At 42.9% G+C, this 20,787-nt stretch overlaps 1 protein-coding gene across 2 annotated transcripts in view; it reads right to left on the reverse strand.

Moving 5' to 3' along the window:
- The window catches only part of LOC113028747 (uncharacterized), a 63,539-nt gene that overhangs the window by 13,237 nt on the left and 29,515 nt on the right, over positions 1–20,787 (reverse strand). For both annotated transcript variants that reach the window (XM_026179170.1, XM_026179169.1), the window contains one exon: positions 2,244–2,362. In XM_026179170.1, coding sequence (XP_026034955.1) covers positions 2,244–2,330 — 87 coding nt within the window. In that variant the 5' untranslated portion in view covers positions 2,331–2,362. The remainder of the gene's footprint in view (positions 1–2,243; positions 2,363–20,787) is intronic.

The raw sequence follows: 20,787 nt of genomic DNA on the forward strand, positions 1-20,787 counted from the left end.
GCTTTTTTATGCCTGGCCCTGCAAATTTATTACAGATAAATACAGTGCATTTGTTTTTTACATGTGCAAAACTTCAAGAGAACATCCGTCATTTATGCTGGAATAGAGCAGCTTATTTACTACATTTCCAGTTAAAGAGCTGGAAGGAACATCAGAACTCTATTACTCAAAATAACAATTAGTGTTTGGTTTTATTTATATAAAACCAAACACTTTATATGAATCAGCTAAATACATCTAAACACTGCCTGTTCTTCTGTTGTTGTAAACTAGGCAACAAAAAAAAGTTCCAGAAACAGAAATACTGTTATGATATTGGCTGCACTGCTGCATGCTGTTTTTGTGTGTTTCTCCATTCACATTCCCCTCAGTTCCTTGCATACTAAAGCCTTTAGGTAATGGAAACAGGCACCTGCTGCTGGCCTGCTCCACCACATATCTGCAACCGCAACGCCCCCAGCTCTCATAACTGGCCCTGGGAGACTAAAAGCTTTGACTTACAAATCTTAAGAGGCCCTTTGCACGCAGAGCCCAAAATAAAATATATGTTCGCTGGACTTGGAAGCAGCAGGGGAGCTGTAGGGCGAAGGATGTTAGTGGCGGGCATGGCGTTATTGCCTTGTATCAATGTTTCAAAGGAGTTTCTTTAGTTTTCCTGCTGTCTTGTGTCGACAGTGAGAAATGAGGGGAGGTCGCAGCAACCGTGGTGATACACGCAATAGGGTTGCAGTAATATAGGATCGTGTTGTATTGACTGATAGTTAGAAAACTTTTGATAAGCCACTCAAACCAGAGTCACACATGAAAAACATTTTTCATTAAAAGACTAAAAGAAGTGGTCTGTCCATCAGTCCACTGCGTTACTTCTGACTGAAATGTGTTAAAATGATACAAAGAGTTGCCTTTTAATGCGGGAAATGTAAAATATTAAAGACTTTGTTAGTATCTTTGCTTCCCCCTTGAACCTCTTTTGAGTCTAAACAGCCATTACAACACATTTTCGTCTATTAGCCTTGGTAAGTGTTGATAATTAAATATGAAAAAAAAAACATTGATGGAAATATGTTTAAATGTCCAAAAACACTGCTGCGGCACAACACGGCACAACATCGTCCTCATGTGAATTCAATTTATGCAATAAATCCTGCAACTTCCAGCACATTCGATCTGCATCAATCTCCAAAGAATTGCCTTCAGACATTTGCAAACACAGTTCATATGCAAACAGATAAACATGTACAAACACATATGCGTACAGACAAAGACATGCAATCTCCCCCAGACACACGCACACTCAAATATCCGTCTCTTCCCTCTCTTGGGATCTCGTCACCATAAGTAATGTGCAGTTTGCTATGAGGCTCCGCTGCAGGTTGAGTCACGCAACAGGAGGCAGCACATCACTACGGTCAATCTAACCTTTTGTTTCCTGTCCCACTGAGAAGCCTGACACGTTAACAGAAGCATCAGTGGATCGCTTCTGAACTCCGAATGAAGATCCGTGTAGTTTTTGTGCGATAATCTCTGTCATAATTTACTGCTTGACCGAGAGCCATGGGAATATTGCGTGGAGGCAATGACGACCTAATGCCCGAGCAATTCCCATGTAGCGTATGGCTACGTGCGTTTAAACGAGTCACACAAACGGCTTGTCACATGCTGTTTGTTACTCCACGCGAAATAAATGCCCTCGTAAAACGTGCTGTTAAAAACCTGATTAAAGGTCTCGGGTCAAGTGAGTGCTGAACAGACCTCCTATGTTCTCTGATAAATGTCAACAGGCTTGACGCCTTCTCGCTCTCTACTTCTCGCTTTCTCGTGCTTTCGGCCGGAGGTCCGACCACACACAGAAGCACACTTCCCTTGGATGCTCAAGCCGCCAACATGTGAGAGTCCCCACCTAATTCATCAGCTCTGACACTCCTGTCTCACCCATATGTCACGCAACAGCACAGCCCTGCAAAGAAGGCAGGACCAAAGGGCAAAGGGTGCGCACACACACACACACACATGCAAACAAAATCCCCCCATGTCCCAAATTCCCAATCACTAATTCAGAAGCAAATGTATGCAAACCAGAACATGGCAGGAAAATAAGTGCCAACCAAAAGGTAAAATATGGCACATAGTGTGGTAACAGTTGATATTAATACAACTGCTTTGGTGCTGTATTTACAGATGTAGCATGTTAAATGTTCCACATGATCGCCACACATACAGACAACACCCATGTGGTTTCTTACTTCCAGGAGGAGGCTGCTTTCATTCACGCCTGTGCCCAGTGGAAGGCTCTCTTTCCTGGGTTCAGGGTTAGAGGATGCTGTGCTCATGATGTGCTTCCTGCTGGTCTTGTCTTGGCTCGCTGTAAAAAAAAGAAAAAAGAAAATGGGTAAACAGGTTGGCACGAAGGACTCGCTTTTGTTTAACACAATAATCCAAAAGCCACCGGTCGGTTTGAGAATGTTAAAAATGAGAACAGAAGAGGTGGAAAGAACATCCCCAAACAAAACGAGAAGATCACACACGCTGGATACAGCCCTGATTTAAATGTATCCTTATAGGGTTATGCGCTCATATGTGCTGTTGAAGGTCTGAATTCTTAACCTAATTCAATGCACATTCAGAATACAGAGCATATAACAAGGCCTGTGTCAAAACAGGAAACAGTTGACTTTAATAACAATAATAATTCTGTTTTCTCTGATGTGGCAGCGAGAGAACACGACCAGCACTCAGACATGTGGCCGACACATTAACTGTATCGGTCTCCCTTTCTTAGGCGCTGCACTAATGCCAGGTATTACTCTGCGTGGTTGGCTGGTCTAACAAGACAAAACACTGGAAGATTTCATGACTTTAGAGGATTTCTTACACACGATACAGCCACATGCACATGCAAATCTCACTGGGCTACAGAAAGCCAGGCCAAAAAAAATTGAATGCTTTAGCGACATTTGAATGGGAAGTGGTTAACCAGACATAGAGCATTCACTCTCTGCTTTTACTGAACTGTGCAACAGGTTCTCAGTCAACAATAACAAATATACTCAGCTGCTAAAATAAGAACATCTTGTCTAAGCAACCCCCTGAATAAAGCATCATAGTTTTTTTTAAGTTGACTTATGCAGTTGCAGTTGTGCAGTTTTATACATTAAAGCTGATTCGTACTACATCACGAGAATAACACAATTACATTTTGTACTATTTCACATGTTATAACATAGAGGCACAATATGACAAAGTTCTTTGTGCACGAAAGTGTCGTTGACGAATAAGTAAAAGCCTTCTGGTTCCAGTGACTAACTAAGCCTGACCTCTGGCCTCTCTGTGGCTCACAAAGAGGGCTCCTACAGGCCGACAATGTAATGAGCGGCCATTCAAATCTCTCGCTACACTGTCTTGTAACTAAGCACAGTTTTAACCTGGGTCTTCAAAGGTGAAATATGCCACCTGCATGCTTAAGCCCATGCAATTAGCTTACATGACTGTGGGATGTCGATTCGTCACATGTGCACACGTGGTGACGTATGCATTGCGTGTCGAAGGCATGTTTGCGTGTTTCTCTCACAGGCGTGCTGTCAGGGAGCATGCAGCTCACTCCGAGTGACCGGCCCTTCACTCCATCATTCATTGTAGCAGGCACGGATTAGTCATGCGACATGCACACACACACACACACACACACACACACACACACACACACACACACACACACACACACTGAGAGCATATAAATCTATACATCTACTGATGCTTCATATAGCTCCCACCCCCACTGAGTAACCTCATTACAGCTTCCATCCTCCCCCCTCCACCCCATTCGCACTCCTTCAACTGCCCTCCTCCTCTCTCCACCCCGCCTTTGTTTCAGTCCATCGACGACTGATTTCACTGATTTTGTTGGAACAGTTGGCGTTCTCTTGAATCCACACTGAAGCTTGCAAACCCTTTTTTTCTGCGCCCGTACAGTTTGTCAGGATGAATTTCTTTCACGTGCAATAATTCATTCCCCCAGTTGGAAAAGTAGGTTTATTCAAGCTGTACGAGGAAATAAATGCCCTAACGTGTGCAAGCGCAAGAGCTTTGACAGACAGCTACATTTTTAAAAAGCCAGTAATAATGTTAAGTATTTTGTCATCACCTCTGCAGGTGCAAATGCATGCAAACAAACAGACTCAGACAGTCACACACGCGAACACACACAAAACCCATTCTGTCCAATCACCGCAACATCATCCAACCAGTGGAAACCACTGCAGAGGGAAATGAATCTAATAACCGTCTTTATTTTCCTCCTTCAACGCCTGGTGCATTTTTTTGTTTTCTCTCTTACGGCAGCTTTTTGGAGAGGATGCAGCGTCAGGAAAGACAAACATACGGGATGATTAATTATCGGCACCGGTACTTCCTCTGCCAACAATACGGGCTTTATTCATCGCCGCTCATGTCTTCGGGTTTGCTTTTCTTTGCCTCTATTTTCTCCCTCTCTGGTCGAAAAAGGAAAACAGAGTAGGTAATGGTGAGGCGTTTATGTGCTCCGCGTGAGGACAGGGTGTTAAGTAAAAAGTGACAAGTAGCGGGATGTAGATGGTGCCAAAGGGTGAGGCTGAAAGTGTTTAGCTCCTTTTTAGTCAGCACCGTCTGTCTTTCCACTTTCACTGAGAATCTCAGGACCACCCGCCAAACACCGAGCATAACACAGCATGACTTCATTTTCACAGTCTAAGGCACAATTGTCTCAGCACTTCAATCACCAAACAGAACTTCTGGGATGACTGACGAGAGGAGCTTATAGTGATATTAGATGCGTTGATTTGTCGTAATAAACTAACATTATGAGAAGCGCTGTAATTCAGAGGGAGCCAAAGGACTTTCACAAAACTTTGAACAACCTGCTGGATGCCGCCTGTAAGCAGAGCAGAGCCCTGTGTGGAGCAGGTATTAACTTAAACGGCCTCTAGGGGGTGAGGTGAGATTTGGCACTGTAGCAGACGGATGTGTAGAGCACAGGCTCGGTTTGTTTGTCTGTTTTCAACTGCTTCTCCTCTAAAGCCACTTCCTCCTGTAACACCACCAAGAACACCTTAAAAAAAACAAAACAAAAGAAAAAGAGAGAGAAAACAGAAAAGAGATAAAAGAAGAGGCTGCATCCAATAAGAAGAAAAGACAGGGAGAGACAGTTGTTTCAGCAGAGGGGTGTAACATTTCTGAGGGCTTGACATGCTTTTTTTTTTTTTAATAATGGGGATAAAAGACAAAAAAATAGTTACAAATTGATGCCAAATGCTGAATCAAAGATGTCACGACATTATGCTTAAAATTAATGCTGCAGAAGAGTTTTTATGACTATGCAAATTTATGAATTGCTTCAAGTCATGCACAAGGGTTGGTCTACTTTTAACATCATGTTCCTAAACAGAGCAATGCGCAGTGAGGAGCGAGTAAGTGTTTTTACACGGCTCATAGACACGAAACCAGCAGGCATCCTGCTCCAAGCTGAGTCAATAAGGTGGTTATAGCTGCTGTTTCTGTAGTTTTTCACTATGTTACATTTAAAGTAAATGTTAGTAGAAGTTGGTCCAGTCAATTTTAGCGTTACGTTAAAGCTGTTGTAGGTAACAATATACACAACTGTTAAAATTAGCTTGACTAACTATCTACAGCAGATGAACAGTATCTGAGAGTCTATAAAAATCCAGCAAAGATCTGACACAAGACATAAGATGTGTATCTGGCCCTTCAACCGGTTACTGAAGCCTCATTAAAAAGGGTTTCAGTGGAGGGGCGGATGTCAAGAAGCCATTCTTAATGACAGAAAACAGGGAGAATACACAATAGCTGGACTGAAAACCAGTAGCAACAGATCTGATGGGAGTGATGAATTCGTGGTTTTAATCTCTGTTTCAAACTGTCATCAATATATACGCAGGAAGTCGGGAGAGATGTACAACAGTGAGTTTTTTCAGCCATCTGCAAAGCACGGCAGAGGTGCTGTCATGATTTGGGCCTGCATTTCAGCCACAGGTGTTTGAGAGCTTTTGAGACCACTGTGCCACGCCATCTGGAGAGCATGTGATCTGCAACAGTTTCATTTTTCAGTATGACAATGATCCGAAACACACCGTCAATGCAGCAAAAGCATACCAGGATAGTGAAACACTATCACGCACAAGGCCTCCCAAAAGCTTGGAGCTCAACATTATTGAAGCAGTGTGGGATCATCTTGAGAGAGAACAGAACAAAAAGCAGTCAAGGTCCAAAGAAGAAGAAGCCTGGAGAACTATTCCTGAAGACTACTTTACATTAAAAAAGTTACAAGAAAGCTAAGAGGGTTCAGATTGTGTTGAAGAATAAATGTGGTCGTACCAAATATTGACTTTATAGCCAGTATTTTTGCACATTTCACTAAATCACTGCACCTAGCAAAGTATTAAACGAGAGATACTAAAAATATTTATTCATTATTTATAATCAATGAAAAAAAAAAAACCCAAGAAACTCCCAGCAAACATCACTGAAAAGTCATCATCTATCAGGTAAAATCTCATTTCTGGTGAATGGCAGGGACACCTACACCCATTCGTCTCTGTGCGCCCCTCATTGGAGTAGCAGGGGTGCCATCTTTTGGCAGCTGATCCACGGCTGTGCCAAGAAGAGCTCCAGACATGAACATGGGAGCGCAGTACAGCACAGCAGTTCTTCCCCTCCCACAAGGCTTGCGTGAGTAGAGAAAACTATGTGTGTGTGTGTTTTCATATGTGTGTGTGGAGGCTGGGTTGGCTCACTGCCACCTCCTTTGCCTATTCCCGCCCCCTTCCCTTAGCACTCTTCTCTCTCTCTCTCTCTCTCTCACTGCCGGCACAGGAAATCCACAGCAGAGAGAGCAATACTAACAGAGAGAGAGAGGCAGCGCGAGAGAGAGAGAGAGAGGAGCTGGCTGATCAAGGGCTGGTTGTCACGCGAGCGAGCCGTCTGTCAATCTCCCCCCCTTCCTCCTGACAGACTGCTGGCGGACAGCCAAGGCCTTGCGTGCAAGCCGACGAGCCACATTAGCCCATAAAGAATTTCATAATAGCAACAGCTGTTAAATATTGATGACTGCTGGCAAGCGCTCAATGGCGCTCTGCAAAAAGGTTAAGCCTCCTCTGTAATGGAAGCTAATACTTCATTATGCCAGAGATCAAATGTCCGGATCTCGCCTCGTCTAAATTTGAACTTTTTTTTTTCTCTTGTTTTTGCAATAAAAAAAAAAAAACAAAACACAAAAAAGGATTTACAGCTAGAAACGTTTTGGGGCATTTCCCTGCTGTTCTAAAGACAAACAGAAGCAGACTTTTCCACTGCTTTTAACTGCAGCAGATGAGGAAACATACAGCACACTGACTCAATCATCCCACGTAACAATATTAACTTTAAATATGAGCTTCGTAAGCTCACCGATATTGTTTTAGATGAATGTTTTGGTTCCCCTGTGACCTGCTATGTAAGATTACATTTAAATGAATGGAGAGATTTAGAGCGACTTTCTTTGTCTGTTAACAAAACAACAACTACAAACAGCACGTTTGTTGGAGGCAGCACAGGACTCAGAAATATTTACCTTTCAGAGGAGATTATAATGCGAGCGAGTAATTTTTATTTTCCTGGGGGAGCATGCACATGTACTGTAGTTTGAGCAGCTAGGGGGAAGCCTATCTCTGAAGCAGGAAAAAAACAGAACCCTGATTCCTGAATAGAACGTAAACAAAGGCCTTGGTTGTGCGCCTAGATACTGAAGCAGAAGGGAAGTGATATTATGACAGAGCAAATGGGATCACACAGAAGAGCACAAGATGTAAACTCAATTGTTTCCACTTCTCTGTTTTGGTTGGCAAGCAGTCGCCACACTCTACAGGAGTAATACGTCTCCACACATGAGCCTTTGGGCAAAACATACTTGCATGGTAACTTCTTCACTACCGCTACTGTATGTGGCTCTGTCTGCATGGTGCACCATAAAACTGGCGCCACGCACCTTTTCCTTGCAAACACACACACACACAGGAGAACTATTATAGCGATCATAATTTGAAAGTCATCTAATTGCTTCTATAAATAGAGGACATGACTGATTGTGGCGCACATGCTTTATATGTGAGCGCGATGTTTGTCTGCTGGGAAAATTGCTTTTCTGATGAATCCGCTGAAATGAGCGACGCACAAGCGTAGCCAGCGAAAGGGCTGTCTAAACACTCCTAAATTTGGCTCGTCAAGCCCTAGGAAAATTAACCGCAACATCAGCTCAATGTGGTGCAATATTTATACAGACAATTAGAAAAGCTAACAGAATGCGAATGGACGCAGGCCCAAGGAGAATGTGCTTCGGCACGAAACGACGTGCTCTCTCTCCTCGCACGCACACGCGCACGCTGCATTCAGGCATGTGTCGCGTGAGATGAGCCAGTTATGCAGGAAAGCTTTTTATTTGACTGTACCCAAATGAATGCAACAGTGTGTCTTCTAATTGAAGACAACAAGACGCTGTAGTTTTCCTCCCGGGGCCGGCGATGTTCCACCAGCTAAACGTCGACCCTGGCCCTCGGTAAAGCTCCACGGGGTTGAACTCAGGATATAAACTCCCTCGTGAGTCACACAGTATATTCCAGCAATAAAACTGCCAAGAGGCAGAATGACAACATGTGTGTGAGCACTGCATGTACACAAACAAACACACACAGTACAAGTGGATTTAGGAGGGGAAACCTCACTATAAGGCGTATTGTCTTTTCCCTTCAATTTGCTTCCTTTGCTTCCCTGTTTATGTCAAACCTCCGTGGACATGCACGGTCAAATCATGACATAATATATTTCCTTTCAGGCACCTCCGTGTCCAGACACAATTTAGCCTTGGTGACGCACTTCTTTGCAGAGTACTTTTTCTGCCATTTTATTTTTACTTAGTTCGATTTCTGCCATACAGTCTGTTTTCCAGTTAGCCAACTGTAAAATGAAGTAACAAGAGTGAATACATTTCTAATGCATGCACTGAAATGAGTGCAACATCTCACATCTCAGATCTGCTGCACTACTGTAGGAGGCATCAGCTCTTGCACGCATATACAGTATGCGTTTTGCATGGATACCCTATAAATAGCTGTTCCTTGGATTCCTGTTTTGATGAGGATGGTTGTGGCCCGCTGCTCTCTCAAGGAGCTTGTGGTTAATAAAAGTTGCATTCAGGAACACCACCTGGCCACAATAAAGCACAGGCCTCCTATTTTTGTACTCGCAAAATCTCCGTTTTCATGAGCAGTCTGAGATTCAAGAGCTTGAAGTTGCCATACAGTGTCCTTTAAACTCTAACGTTTATGTGCAAGCTGCTGTAAAGTCCAAATTGCTGACTTTACGTTTAACTGTGGGTAAATTTGTAATGAAAACGTATCCTCTTTTTCTAAACAAACAGAAAACTCAGCAAACAGACGTGCCACGAGGTGAATGTGTTGTTTTAAGAATACAGTGAAAAGGGAGAGATAATGAAGAGGAAGAGAAAGAAGAGATGAGGCCTTGGTGCAAAATCAAGCTTACAATGTATAAAGTAAGCAACTATAAAGTGTTTCTCACTCATTCATCCTTATTCTTACTGAAGAAAGAAATACTTGAGACAAACTTGCGGAATATTTCTTTGTCTTATATCCCTAAACTTTGGTTTCTCTGAATTCTGAATGAGAAGAGAGGAAGGCAAGAGGAAGACAGAAAGCAGATCAGAGGTAAGAGTCTGCAGCATCATGTGCGCTGCCACTTTAAATGAAATGGTGGTTTCTTGTTTGGTGTGCCAATTAATGTCATTCTTACTTAAAATGAGAGGGAGTGAAAGAACCACAACAAGCCCAAGATTATCACTCTGGTATTCTCCTCCTTGTTTAAGAGCCAAAAGCACTCCTCACTTGAGTCTCCATAAACAGGGAGTTAAGCAGGTTTCTGGAAAAAGAACCACACCTTTTTTAAAACCTTGATTCCTTCAGTGATCCAATTAGATTTTATTTTTTTCATGTGTAAAACCTCTTCATAACGAAAGGGTAATCTGTTAAAAAGATTATGGTACCGTTTCGGCCCATTGAGGCAAGTAATAATGGGCAGATGGTCCCTGAGGCTCAATCCATATGGGAGGGAAACTACACTAATGCCGCTGTAGCACGCAATGCTAAACAAATGCTAACCACTGACTTGTGGTGGGAAGACTGTTTCACAGCTTCAGAAAATACGTGTTGCTTAAATTTTACTGAAGGAGACGGTTGTTAGCAGGGAAGAGAGTGAGTTTGGTGAACGCAGAAAGTGGCTCAAAGCTGTACGTTTTAAAAAGTTCAAGATCAGACAATGGTAGTGCTACCATAGCATGTAATGCTGCTAAATGTTAAAAAGAAGGGAGTGGAAAGAGAAGTACAAGAGGTCTCTACTCCTAAAGGGTTTTACCCTGGTAGGAATTTCTTGTTTAAGCTGGTGTCGTCCGAGTGGTTACCCTGCACCTAACGGAGTAGCTCCAGTAGTTAGTTGCAGTTACCAGCCACACCCGGTGCTCTTCCTCTAATGACTGTGCTTCAAGATGATCTGTCTGCTCATGGCGAGGACTAGAGAAATACCAGTCCTTTATTACAAAGCATCACTTTTCATACTCTTTTGCAAAAATCTACTCCCCACTGAGATCGCTTTTTACGCACATGACTCCAGTTGCAACACACTTTCTTCCGCTTTTTGAATATTCGTCTGAACGCAGTGACGCCGCTGACATCCTTTTTATAACATCACTGCTTTTCTTTCATTCATTGTTTTCACTCATTTTACTACGTCTGCTGTTTTGAAATATTGCATTTCGTACAAGATTAGCATTAGCAACAATCACGTGTGTATACATTTCCGAACTCTTTATTTTATCTAGCATCTGATGGCGCTGTGGTGTGCTGGCAGCATATCATCAATGTGTAATTAAATGGGTGTGAGATGGTTAATGAGCCAAGGGTTGAGGAGGATCAAGTGACCCATGATGGTGATCATCCTTAATGCATGAAAGCCATTAACCTGTCAATCACTAGATGCTACCACAGGTGTTACATGTCCGCTGTGTCAGTGTGATCAATCTGTGAAGCGGGTAATCAAGAGCAATGGCTCCATAAAGTATTTATTTTGGCATCGGTTCACTTTATCTTTACCACTCTATTATCGTAAAACTCTGTCCAATAAAATTTAAATTGAAAGAAATATTTCAGACCATGTCGTCCTTTGTAGTTTTAAAGAAAACAACATTTCAGCGAGTGAATGAAGCGGCTTTAACCTGATTTGACACTCGTTTGCATCACCCATTACCAACATTTTAACACTCATCTCCTTTTTTTTGTTTTGTTTTCCTCACTAAAAATATCACAAACCCATTTGGCCAGTGACACTCTAACCCAACAGTAATCTGATTATCCAACACCTCATCCCATTAGGCTAGGGCGGCAAGAAAACACTGGGTGTTCATAGAAACACCCTTAAGACATTTTGATTGCTTTGACATAAAAAACCTCAAATTCACAATGAGGTTGACTGGAGTGGTAAGACAAAAGAAAATACTACAACTGTTTAAATTTGGCGTCTACCTCACTATTGTTAAGATAATAGTGGTGGACTGCAAATGAGGCAAAATGTTTCTACATGGCTGTTCTCCAATAAGACGATGGCAAGCATCTATTCATTTTAAGCTGCCTCCACATGTAACAACTTGCTCTTTTAGAAAAGCTCAAGTGGCAAAATATCCCAAAGAGCCCTTTGGGATGACTTTTATAAAGCTTGTTTTGAGAGACTATTTTGTGTCCACCATGTGAAGAATGAGCTTTTTTTTATTATAGAAAACTGGGAAGTTGCTGTAGTTATAATCCCTCAGGGGAAGGGCAGGTGGAAATATGATAGCTGCTGTCACGTCTGGACATATCGTGACTGTACACTTCACATTTTCCCATCCATGCCCACTTGCACGTCACAACTACGCTCCAATCCAAGCCTCTTTATAAGTGTTTGCTCCTATCACTTCATTTGGCACAGCGAGGGAGGACGTATTCCCCCTGTGTCGTCGCCCAGCAGGCAATATGCTACTGTGTGTGTGTGTGTGTGTGTGAGAGAGACTGGATATGGAGTCGGGTAGTGAGATGAGGAGGGCTTAAAGGGGAGTGATGGTGGGATCACGCAAGCTTGCTGAAAGAGGTAAAGTCGGGGGCAAGTCACGGATGGCAGGACTCGCTGCAGATGCCACCTAGTCACCACTTTGTTTCCTGGCATCTGGTGTTAGTGTGCTAATACGAGTTTATATATGTTTGTGTGTGTTATGTTGAATTCCCGACCAACTGATGAGATTTGCAGGGTGTAAACAAACACGGACTTGTCTGGCCTCTCTAAACAGGCTGTTGCTCTAAATAGGAAGACTATTTTTGTGACTGAATGTGCAAAGCTGCAAAATGCAGCACACCAACCTGTGTGAAGGTTGGTGTGCTAGAAGGCAGCACACCAAAAAGTTGGAGGACATACCTTTTTATTTTAAGGGGCACTCCACCTGCTCCACCTTACCCTTTAATGTGAGTCTTGTGAAAACAGTTGCATGACAGCAGGTCTTTGTCAAGTCTGGGGAAATGACCCATGGTGATATCATAGGGATGTCACTACTGCTATCTTAGCATTTAGCAAGATAACACTTGCATATGGCATGACTATATGAGCATATAGTAACTGTAGGAGACTTTCTTTGGGGAGACCAGGCACCTTATAAAAGAGCGTCCTTTCTAATAAAAAGAAGAAGAAACCCCCACTCCATTTCAACATAAGACCTGCAGCTCAGGAAGTCTCAACTGTTTACTAGACATTAACTGAACAAGACAAAAAAATGCATGGGTAGCTGTACTGAATTCCTGCGTGTAGAAAGCAAAGCTGTAGTTACAGTAAAACAAGCCTCCTGCCAACATATAAAACGTTTTATTGTGCTGATGACCTGAACAAGCTTAGCAGGTTTAAAAACAGAAAAAGCAGATACTCCAAGTGCCTGTGAACTCGATCACAGGGCTGAAGCCACTGGGCTGATGGCACCTGTGTAACACAGCTTTTTAGCTCTTGCCACAGCGCGGACTAGAGCTACTTTAAGCAGTAAGCAAATGAGTCTTTAAAAAAAATTACAGCACAATGACCTTGCGTGTGTGTGGCTTTGTGAGTCATTACAGGCCAGGATTCATTTTTTTCGCAAGTGTTCGTGCATATGACACAGCAGTTGTTTGTGTATGTATGTTTTAGCTTGGTAATGATCTCATCACCATGTGGTAAAATCCTCCTTGTCCACTAAAATAAGAGCCTGCTTCTCACGGAAGCAAGGTCGGAAGCGGTGACGAGCGCACGCGCGCGTGTGTGCATGCTTGTGTGCGTATCTGAATCAGGGAGAAAGAGGGATTGTTTTAGACAGCCAAGCAGAGTACAGTAGGGCGCAGCAGGGTCAGCAGACAGAATCCAGTGTCTCTATCCACTGACCCAAAAGCCTCTGCGGCCCAGAGTCACACACACAGAGAGAGAAACTGCATATTTCACTGCCTTCAATGTGCAAAATATATTAAGTCTTAAGTGTGTTTGACTGGAACTTAAAACTGGGATATCAATCTTGTGTGCTAATGTACGTCATCTTTGATTTTGGCTAACACAAATGGAAATATTGCATTTAAACTGATGCTGAAAAGCAAGAAAGTACAAACAGATATTGGGGATAATTCTTTTTAATGAGTTATTATTGCACAATGATCACCTTGGTTAAAATTTGACCTAGGCTCGGGCTAAGCTATAGATTTATCTGGATCCTAAATCATGCTTTTGTGCTCCTGGCCTATAAAGAAATCTGCACATGGTAAAGAGCAACTCTGTAAATCTGAGGCAAAATAAATGTGGAAAAACTTTTCAGAGAAAATATTGCTAGCTAATTTGATTTATGGGAATAGTAGGCAAGATTCATTCATTACATAATTCAGTTTGTTGAGATTTATGTTACTTATAAAGACATCCTTTGAATGAAAATGCGAGATGAGATCATGTGCATCTGATATTTGTTTTCAAGCTGCAGATTGAAATGTAATCAAACAAACATGCATCTGTCAAACTCTTTTTCTTTTTTAAACCAACAATGGTCGGGTACAGAGTCCTGAAGTGGCTTTTGGAGGTTTTATATTTGGAAGAAGTCAGAGAATTCTGGAGAAAGGCTAAAAACTTGCCGGGAATCCTTGCTGAAATGCTGAACATCGGGACCTGATGTGTGGCACACTCCTTAAACAACCCTTGCAATTATCGCCTCTGCACTAATGAACCTCACATTACACCCGTGTCATTAAAACCGCCTTTTAGGTTCGGCAACATATAAACTTCCACATCGGCCCTTTGGTGGTGTCCTGCAGCTGAGACCTGCGGGTAACACTGCCAGACCCACGCCCACAATCTGCCCATCTAAGGCTGCAGATCTGGCTGCTTTCAAGCCATTTCTTATTTTATAGCATTCATCTACAAACGCTCTGCTCGCAGACAGAAAACTCCAAGTTTCTTCTCTTTTCGTCTTATCACCTTTACTCTCTGATGTTGCAACCCTGTTTCCTCACAGACATCATCAGAGTTTTATCTAATCAAATCTAACTGCTGTGCTGCTTCAGATGTGACATGGCAGCATTCATGAGATAAAGTTCTCCTTAAAAACAGGCTGAAGTGTTGTAGTTCGAAACCCTGACCCAGAAACTGAAGCAGCTGCTTTGTCCATTGACAGCTTCTATGTAAACTTGACTAAAATCATTTTAAACCTTGGAAATCACTTGTTAGGCTCCAGAATTTGTTTTTTTAGCTTGTTGCTTGAAGTTAACTCTGCATATATGAAAGCACGTATGCAATCTACATCAGAGAAAATGCAGCAAGACACATCAAACATGGTGAAAGTGACGAACATGTGTTTCCAGAGTATTCCATGCAGGGCCATGCTGTGCTGGACTGAGCGTCACACTGCAGGCCAGTCCTCCTGTGTTTTCTGCTTGACTTTTCAGCTGATTTATGAGCAGGACCACAGAAATTCCTGTGCAATAGCTTCAGGATGTCTCCACAATAAGAGGAGCATTTCTGATTAGGGAAAGTATTAGCAGCTCAAAAACACGGCCGTCACTGCGAGCGGCTCACGCAAGTCAATGCAGATCCTCATCTCCTCTCTGCTGAACAAAGATTTACTGCGCTTTCTGCTCTTTTATTCATCTCATTGTGAATATTTGATGTAGCAACTCCCTATGTCAGCTCGGTGCTTTAATCTTCCTTAAATTATGTGTCATTTTTAAATCGGTCAGGTTTTTCAGTGTCCTGGGATCGAAATCAGTGTCAGAGAAAATATGCAGATGCACTTACACTTAATAATGCACACACACCTACTCGCACGTCAACACACTTCGAGCAAGTGTGTTACATTTTTAGCCGTTTGGGGATATGGTCTTGCTCGAAGACACTTCAGCGCACAGCTGCTGCTGCTGGGTTTGAACCACTGTCCATTCGGTAGGCAAGTCTCCCGTTAAACCCAGACACACGTGCACACACACACACACACACAAAATAAACACACCAAACACCCACATCCTCCTCACCCAACAACAGTGCCGCAACTGTTTCTCATGTGACAGAAGAGTGGGGGGGGGGGGGGGGGGAACTGCTGAGTCGAGGGAGTGGCGAGGAATAGCGTGCGAAGACCTAATGCAATGTTTCAACCCCAGATGGGTCACATCAGTAGCCCGCAATCAACAAATTTGGCCCTGCCAAGTTTACACGCTTTCCATGTCAAAAGGGATGGAGGAGAGAGGAGAGAGGGAGGATGAGAACCCACCCATCGCCCCCACCCCTAGGCTCCCTTTCAGTGCCATCACAGGTTATAGTTATTCATCGCTGTGACTGAAGAGAAGAGAAGAGAAGAGAAGAGAAGAGAAGAGAAGAGAAGAGAAGAGAAGAGAAGAGAAGAGAAGAGAAGAGAAGAGAAGAGAAGAGAAGAGAAGAGAAGAGAAGAGAAGAGAAGAGAAGAGAAGAGTCCACACTGTGGGCAGGAGGAGCTCTGTGGTCAGCCAATCCATTTCCTCACCGACACCAGTGATTATTCGCGCCACCGCGAGCCCATTTAGGGCTGGAAAGAAACCTTTGTATCTGTCTGCAGTAGTTAGGCCGAGCCAAGCGGACACCTGGCAAGTAACTTTAGACGGAGGGCTTTTCAATGTGTTCACAGTAGTGATATTTAAATAAGACTGATGATATCACAGTCTCTGGAGAAAGACATCTCGAGATAGCAGAAGTTTCAGCATCCTGCTCCGAATTATCAGTGACAAATCACACCCATGCGTGCTTGAGTTTGCATAAACGCACACAGGAGCACCATAGCGATCTATATGAAATCTTTTGCACAAATAGACTGGGAGAGAGAGCTCTGTAGAAGTCTATTCTCAGATCAGTGTGTGGTCTTGTCATTCACTCTTTGTTTCCACTGTGGCCTCTCATCTTTAAATAGCCTGCTATAATCTGTCCATCCAAGCACAGACACATCGAGTTTCAGACCAAATTTTACACTGCACGGTGCCGTTTGACGTCTATCACTGGGAGCCGGAAGAATGATGCACATAATGATGGAGCCTTTAAATAAATGGAAAGTTCACTTTCTCTCACGCTGGAAGAAAACCATTAACGTTTTGTGAAGTATATGTAAAACCGGACGCTGTTTCCTGTTAAAGTACATGTACTTTTAAAACTGATAAAAGAAAGCTTCCTGACAGTCTGTGGGCTAATCCTCATGACTGTCTTGTTTGCGGAAGAACAACTGAATTTACCCTAAAGGGTGGCTGAATATAGTGCTGCGACACCAGCACCAACTCACATTCCAAGCTAAGAAAGACACGGGAGGAGGGTAATAATAAAAGAATGGAATTCCTTTGCAAGATAAAAAAAGAGAGGGAGGGAAAGATAAAGAGAATCCAGGATGGGAACTATCATAAAAAAGAACAGAGAATGAGATTCAAAGTCTTTTTCCCATCGGACAATAAAACATGAAAAAGTGTGTGTGTTAGAAGGAAGGAGAAATCCTCTGTGGCTCCGCCGTACTGTGAAGGAGAGTCAGAGAGAGCTCCAGATGTGTCTCAAACATGCTTCAAGTTTCATTGTGATACTTAGTTGGTCTTAGAGGAGCGGGCCTGGGGTCTGCATTAAACCCAATCCAGCCTGGCTTAGGTTCACGTGCAACCAGATGGCTAACATATGAAGCATAGTTTGACATCAACTGTGCAGTTATCCTTAAAAAAAAAGAAAGAAAAAAAAGAAAAAACTATACACAGCACCCCTCAAATTATTTTGATTTATTATGTAGCTACCAACTAGATGCCAAACACCATTTCCACAGCATCTGTCAGCAGCTGTGGAAACTGATCTATAGCATCCAACCATCACGTGTGGATGTGAATGCTCAATTTTAATTTTTTCTGATGCACATGTAAAATACGTCTAAGATCTACAAGTCAGAGATTCTCAAAAGCTAACAGCAAACGCAGGATGAGGATGCGGTGACACCTCTCCCTCGGTTTCAACACTTCAGCGTCTGACATCACCTCTCCCTTCCTGCCTCTGTCTCCTCCTCTCTGTCCTCGATGCTCACAGCTTCTCCCTGTCCAAACATTTAGTGTCACTGTGCCACAACAGAGAAGCTCACCTTTGATCATCGGCAGTGAATCACCGAGGCAGCGAAAGGTCAAGACAGCACGGAGGGACAGATTATGTAAAATAAATATATGAAACTGGAACCACCTTGTTTAGGCCATTTTCAGGAAATTAGTCTGAGGATCAGAGCTGATTTTATTTTTTAATCAGCAGAAATATTTACTGATACATCCCCTCTTTAAAGTAAGACTACTAAAACACTGCATCAAGACAAGAATCGTGCACACTGCTTTCCAAAATCCAGTTATTGTAAACATTTTCTCTGCTCTTGAACTTCTTTTTGAAATAGAAACTTTAAAAACAGAAACCACAATTGCTGTAGCTAATTCTTTTAAAGGTCCTTTCCCTCACATGTCAAACATGTACTTAGAAGACGGCTGGATTAAAACACAGCTACAGTTAAAGAAGCCATGGCGGCCTTTCTGTATCTCCAGTTCCCATTTTCTTGACCCAGAGCCAGAGAAGCTGATTGATAATCTGCCAACTGGAACGTAAACTGTTATGCTAAAGGCATTTTCTGTGTACTACTTTTGTTACTTTTAATTTGGCACATGATCACACAGCAACATCAGCTTCAGTGCTCTTGAAATAAAAAGAAAGATACGCCAACAACGGAAGGAAGAAAAGAGGCAGAAAAATGTTGCTTCTGATGGCTAGCTCCAGGTGAAGAGTGTGTGTGTGTGTGTGTGTGTGTGTGTGTGTGTGTGTGTGTGTGTGTGACTGATCTTATCTGATCATTGTTTGGAAAGACACCTCGCATCCTCGTGGGATCTGGGGAGAGTCTGTGCGGCGCTGTATCTATTTATTTTGTTTTGTAACTAAGCAAAATGTGCGTGTGTAGGAGTGCCATCCTCATGAATACCTGATCAGTGTCAACTACGTCAGCAGAGTGTGTGTGTGAGTGTGTGTTTTTGTGCATATGAATATGTATGTGTCTATGTGAGAGGGAAAGGGCTGGGATTCCCTAAAGCATTTTCAGTAAATCCTCAACCAGCACGGATTCCCAGGCATTGCGTGCGGCAGGGCGGGACTACCAAGCGAACCCACGCCTCCCCACGCAAACTGCGAACACACATACCTACTCAGGAGGAACGGTAACACGGACCAGCGTAACAGTTAGGTGTAAGGCTTGAGCTGGTGCCGTGGGGAGGGTTAATGGACTTCATCCATTTATTCACCTGTCATCCCCAAGCTGGTCCTTCCGTGACCAAATGAGACCTTTTATCTCTATTACAGTCTGCATCTGGTTAACCTCATCAGTGGATCCGTGCGCATCAGTGCATATCCCCCCCCCCCGTACGGTCTCAACAGCACTTGTGGAAACAGAATGATACTTATCTTATAAAAATGAGAGCAACGATCCTTTGCAAAGAATATCACTGAGCTGATCTTCAATGTGCTTATGATTTAGCCACGGCAGAAACACCTGAAGACTAATGCGGTTTCATGGGTTAAAGAACAGTAAAGCTGATGAGTCTCACATGTAGAGGAAGCTCTGGTTGCAGTGTGGGTGGTCAGTCCACAACAGATCAGAGGACTGACAAGAAAAACTTGTTTGAACTGTTTCTATGCGTGTGAGGCTGTGTTTTAGTGGTGGTTGTGTGTTTGAGGGTGAGAGTGCAGCCTATTATGGTAGACTACACCAAAACATGTCATTGCTGAGAAATGGTTGGTTCTCCACCTCCAGACTATTTTCAGTGAAGGCTTTTGATTTCGAGTGGCATACTGCAGACGTCCAGATAAACAAAGGCTGCTTCTTGCTTTGAGTATTGAAACATTTACTGGAGAAATTGGATTTCAAATTGGAAAGTGCTGAAATATGAATCCCAGTGGACGGTGAGTTGTTAGTACAAATGCTCCCGTGCATTTATGTGGCCGATGAGTACGGCTGTAATTTCCAAACTGGGGATCCGCTGGCATCAAGGTGACCAGCACTGTGAAGAGATCTTTACAAACTGTGCTGCAGAGAAACCACCAGCAACTCTACGACTTGCAGGACGATTAGTTGTTCTGTGTTCTGGACACAAGCACCTCACATTGAGAGGAACTCACTGTATAATTGATGAGCTATATCGAGCACTTGCTAGACAGTAACGAGATAATATGAGATCTTGACAAACATGGCAACTATTTTGGAAGCTTTGAAATACTGTTTTCCACTTGTTAAATTAGACATTCTTATATTTTATTTTATTAAGTTTAATGTTTATGAGGTTCAGCTAGGGCTAAGTCAAACAGATTGGTGGGTGATCGTCTGGCAACCTCTGTTTCTAGGGAAAATGTATTCCCCAACCAGTTGTTGAGTTGTTGCTGGTAAAACTGGCTGCAAAGAGGGTTCTACACCAAAAAATGTGACTCCTTTGGTCGCTAGAAGATCTATGGTCCTGTAGTTTGTACAGAAGACGGCGGATTGTTTGCATGCACTCACTAGCTATGAGACAAGAAGCAATTTGAAAAACTGCAACAAAACCGGAAATAATTTACCTTCAAAGTAAAAGTTGTGCCTCAGCACTGCAGCTAATAGATTTCAAAGGTGTAACATTTACTTTGAAGGCAGACATTCTCAGTTTCTGGTGTGCATCACACTGTCGCTCAAAGAGTAGCTGGTGAACTTTTACAGACGAGTTGGCATCTCACATGCAAACTATGGGTTACTGTGGTAATCTGCTGGTGGCCAAAGCAATTGCAAGAAACTATTTTGTTGCAGCACTGCTTACCTCTTCGTGACCAATTTAACCTAGCAACTGCCAGGAACCCACCAACCAGTCGGAGAATGCAAATTTCTCCCTCGCAACCAGAGTTTGGCAGAAAGTCATCGACAGGTCTCTAGGTCTGCGTGACAGCAGCCTTAGTCATTTGACCACACATCGTCACATGTTCAAAATGGGGGACAAATTCTCGTTATGTAGTCGTTGGTCATGTGACTGCAACAGCTGAATAGCAGTAAAATAGCTGACTAGTTGACATAAGACGCCCATGTCATCAAAAAATTTATATACCACGTTCTGGTGGAGGTATATCTAAAAAATATTGTTAAAACTTGGTCGT

Source organism: Astatotilapia calliptera, chromosome 9 (assembly GCF_900246225.1).
Source record: "Astatotilapia calliptera chromosome 9, fAstCal1.2, whole genome shotgun sequence".
NCBI classification, from domain to species: Eukaryota; Metazoa; Chordata; class Actinopteri; order Cichliformes; family Cichlidae; genus Astatotilapia; species Astatotilapia calliptera.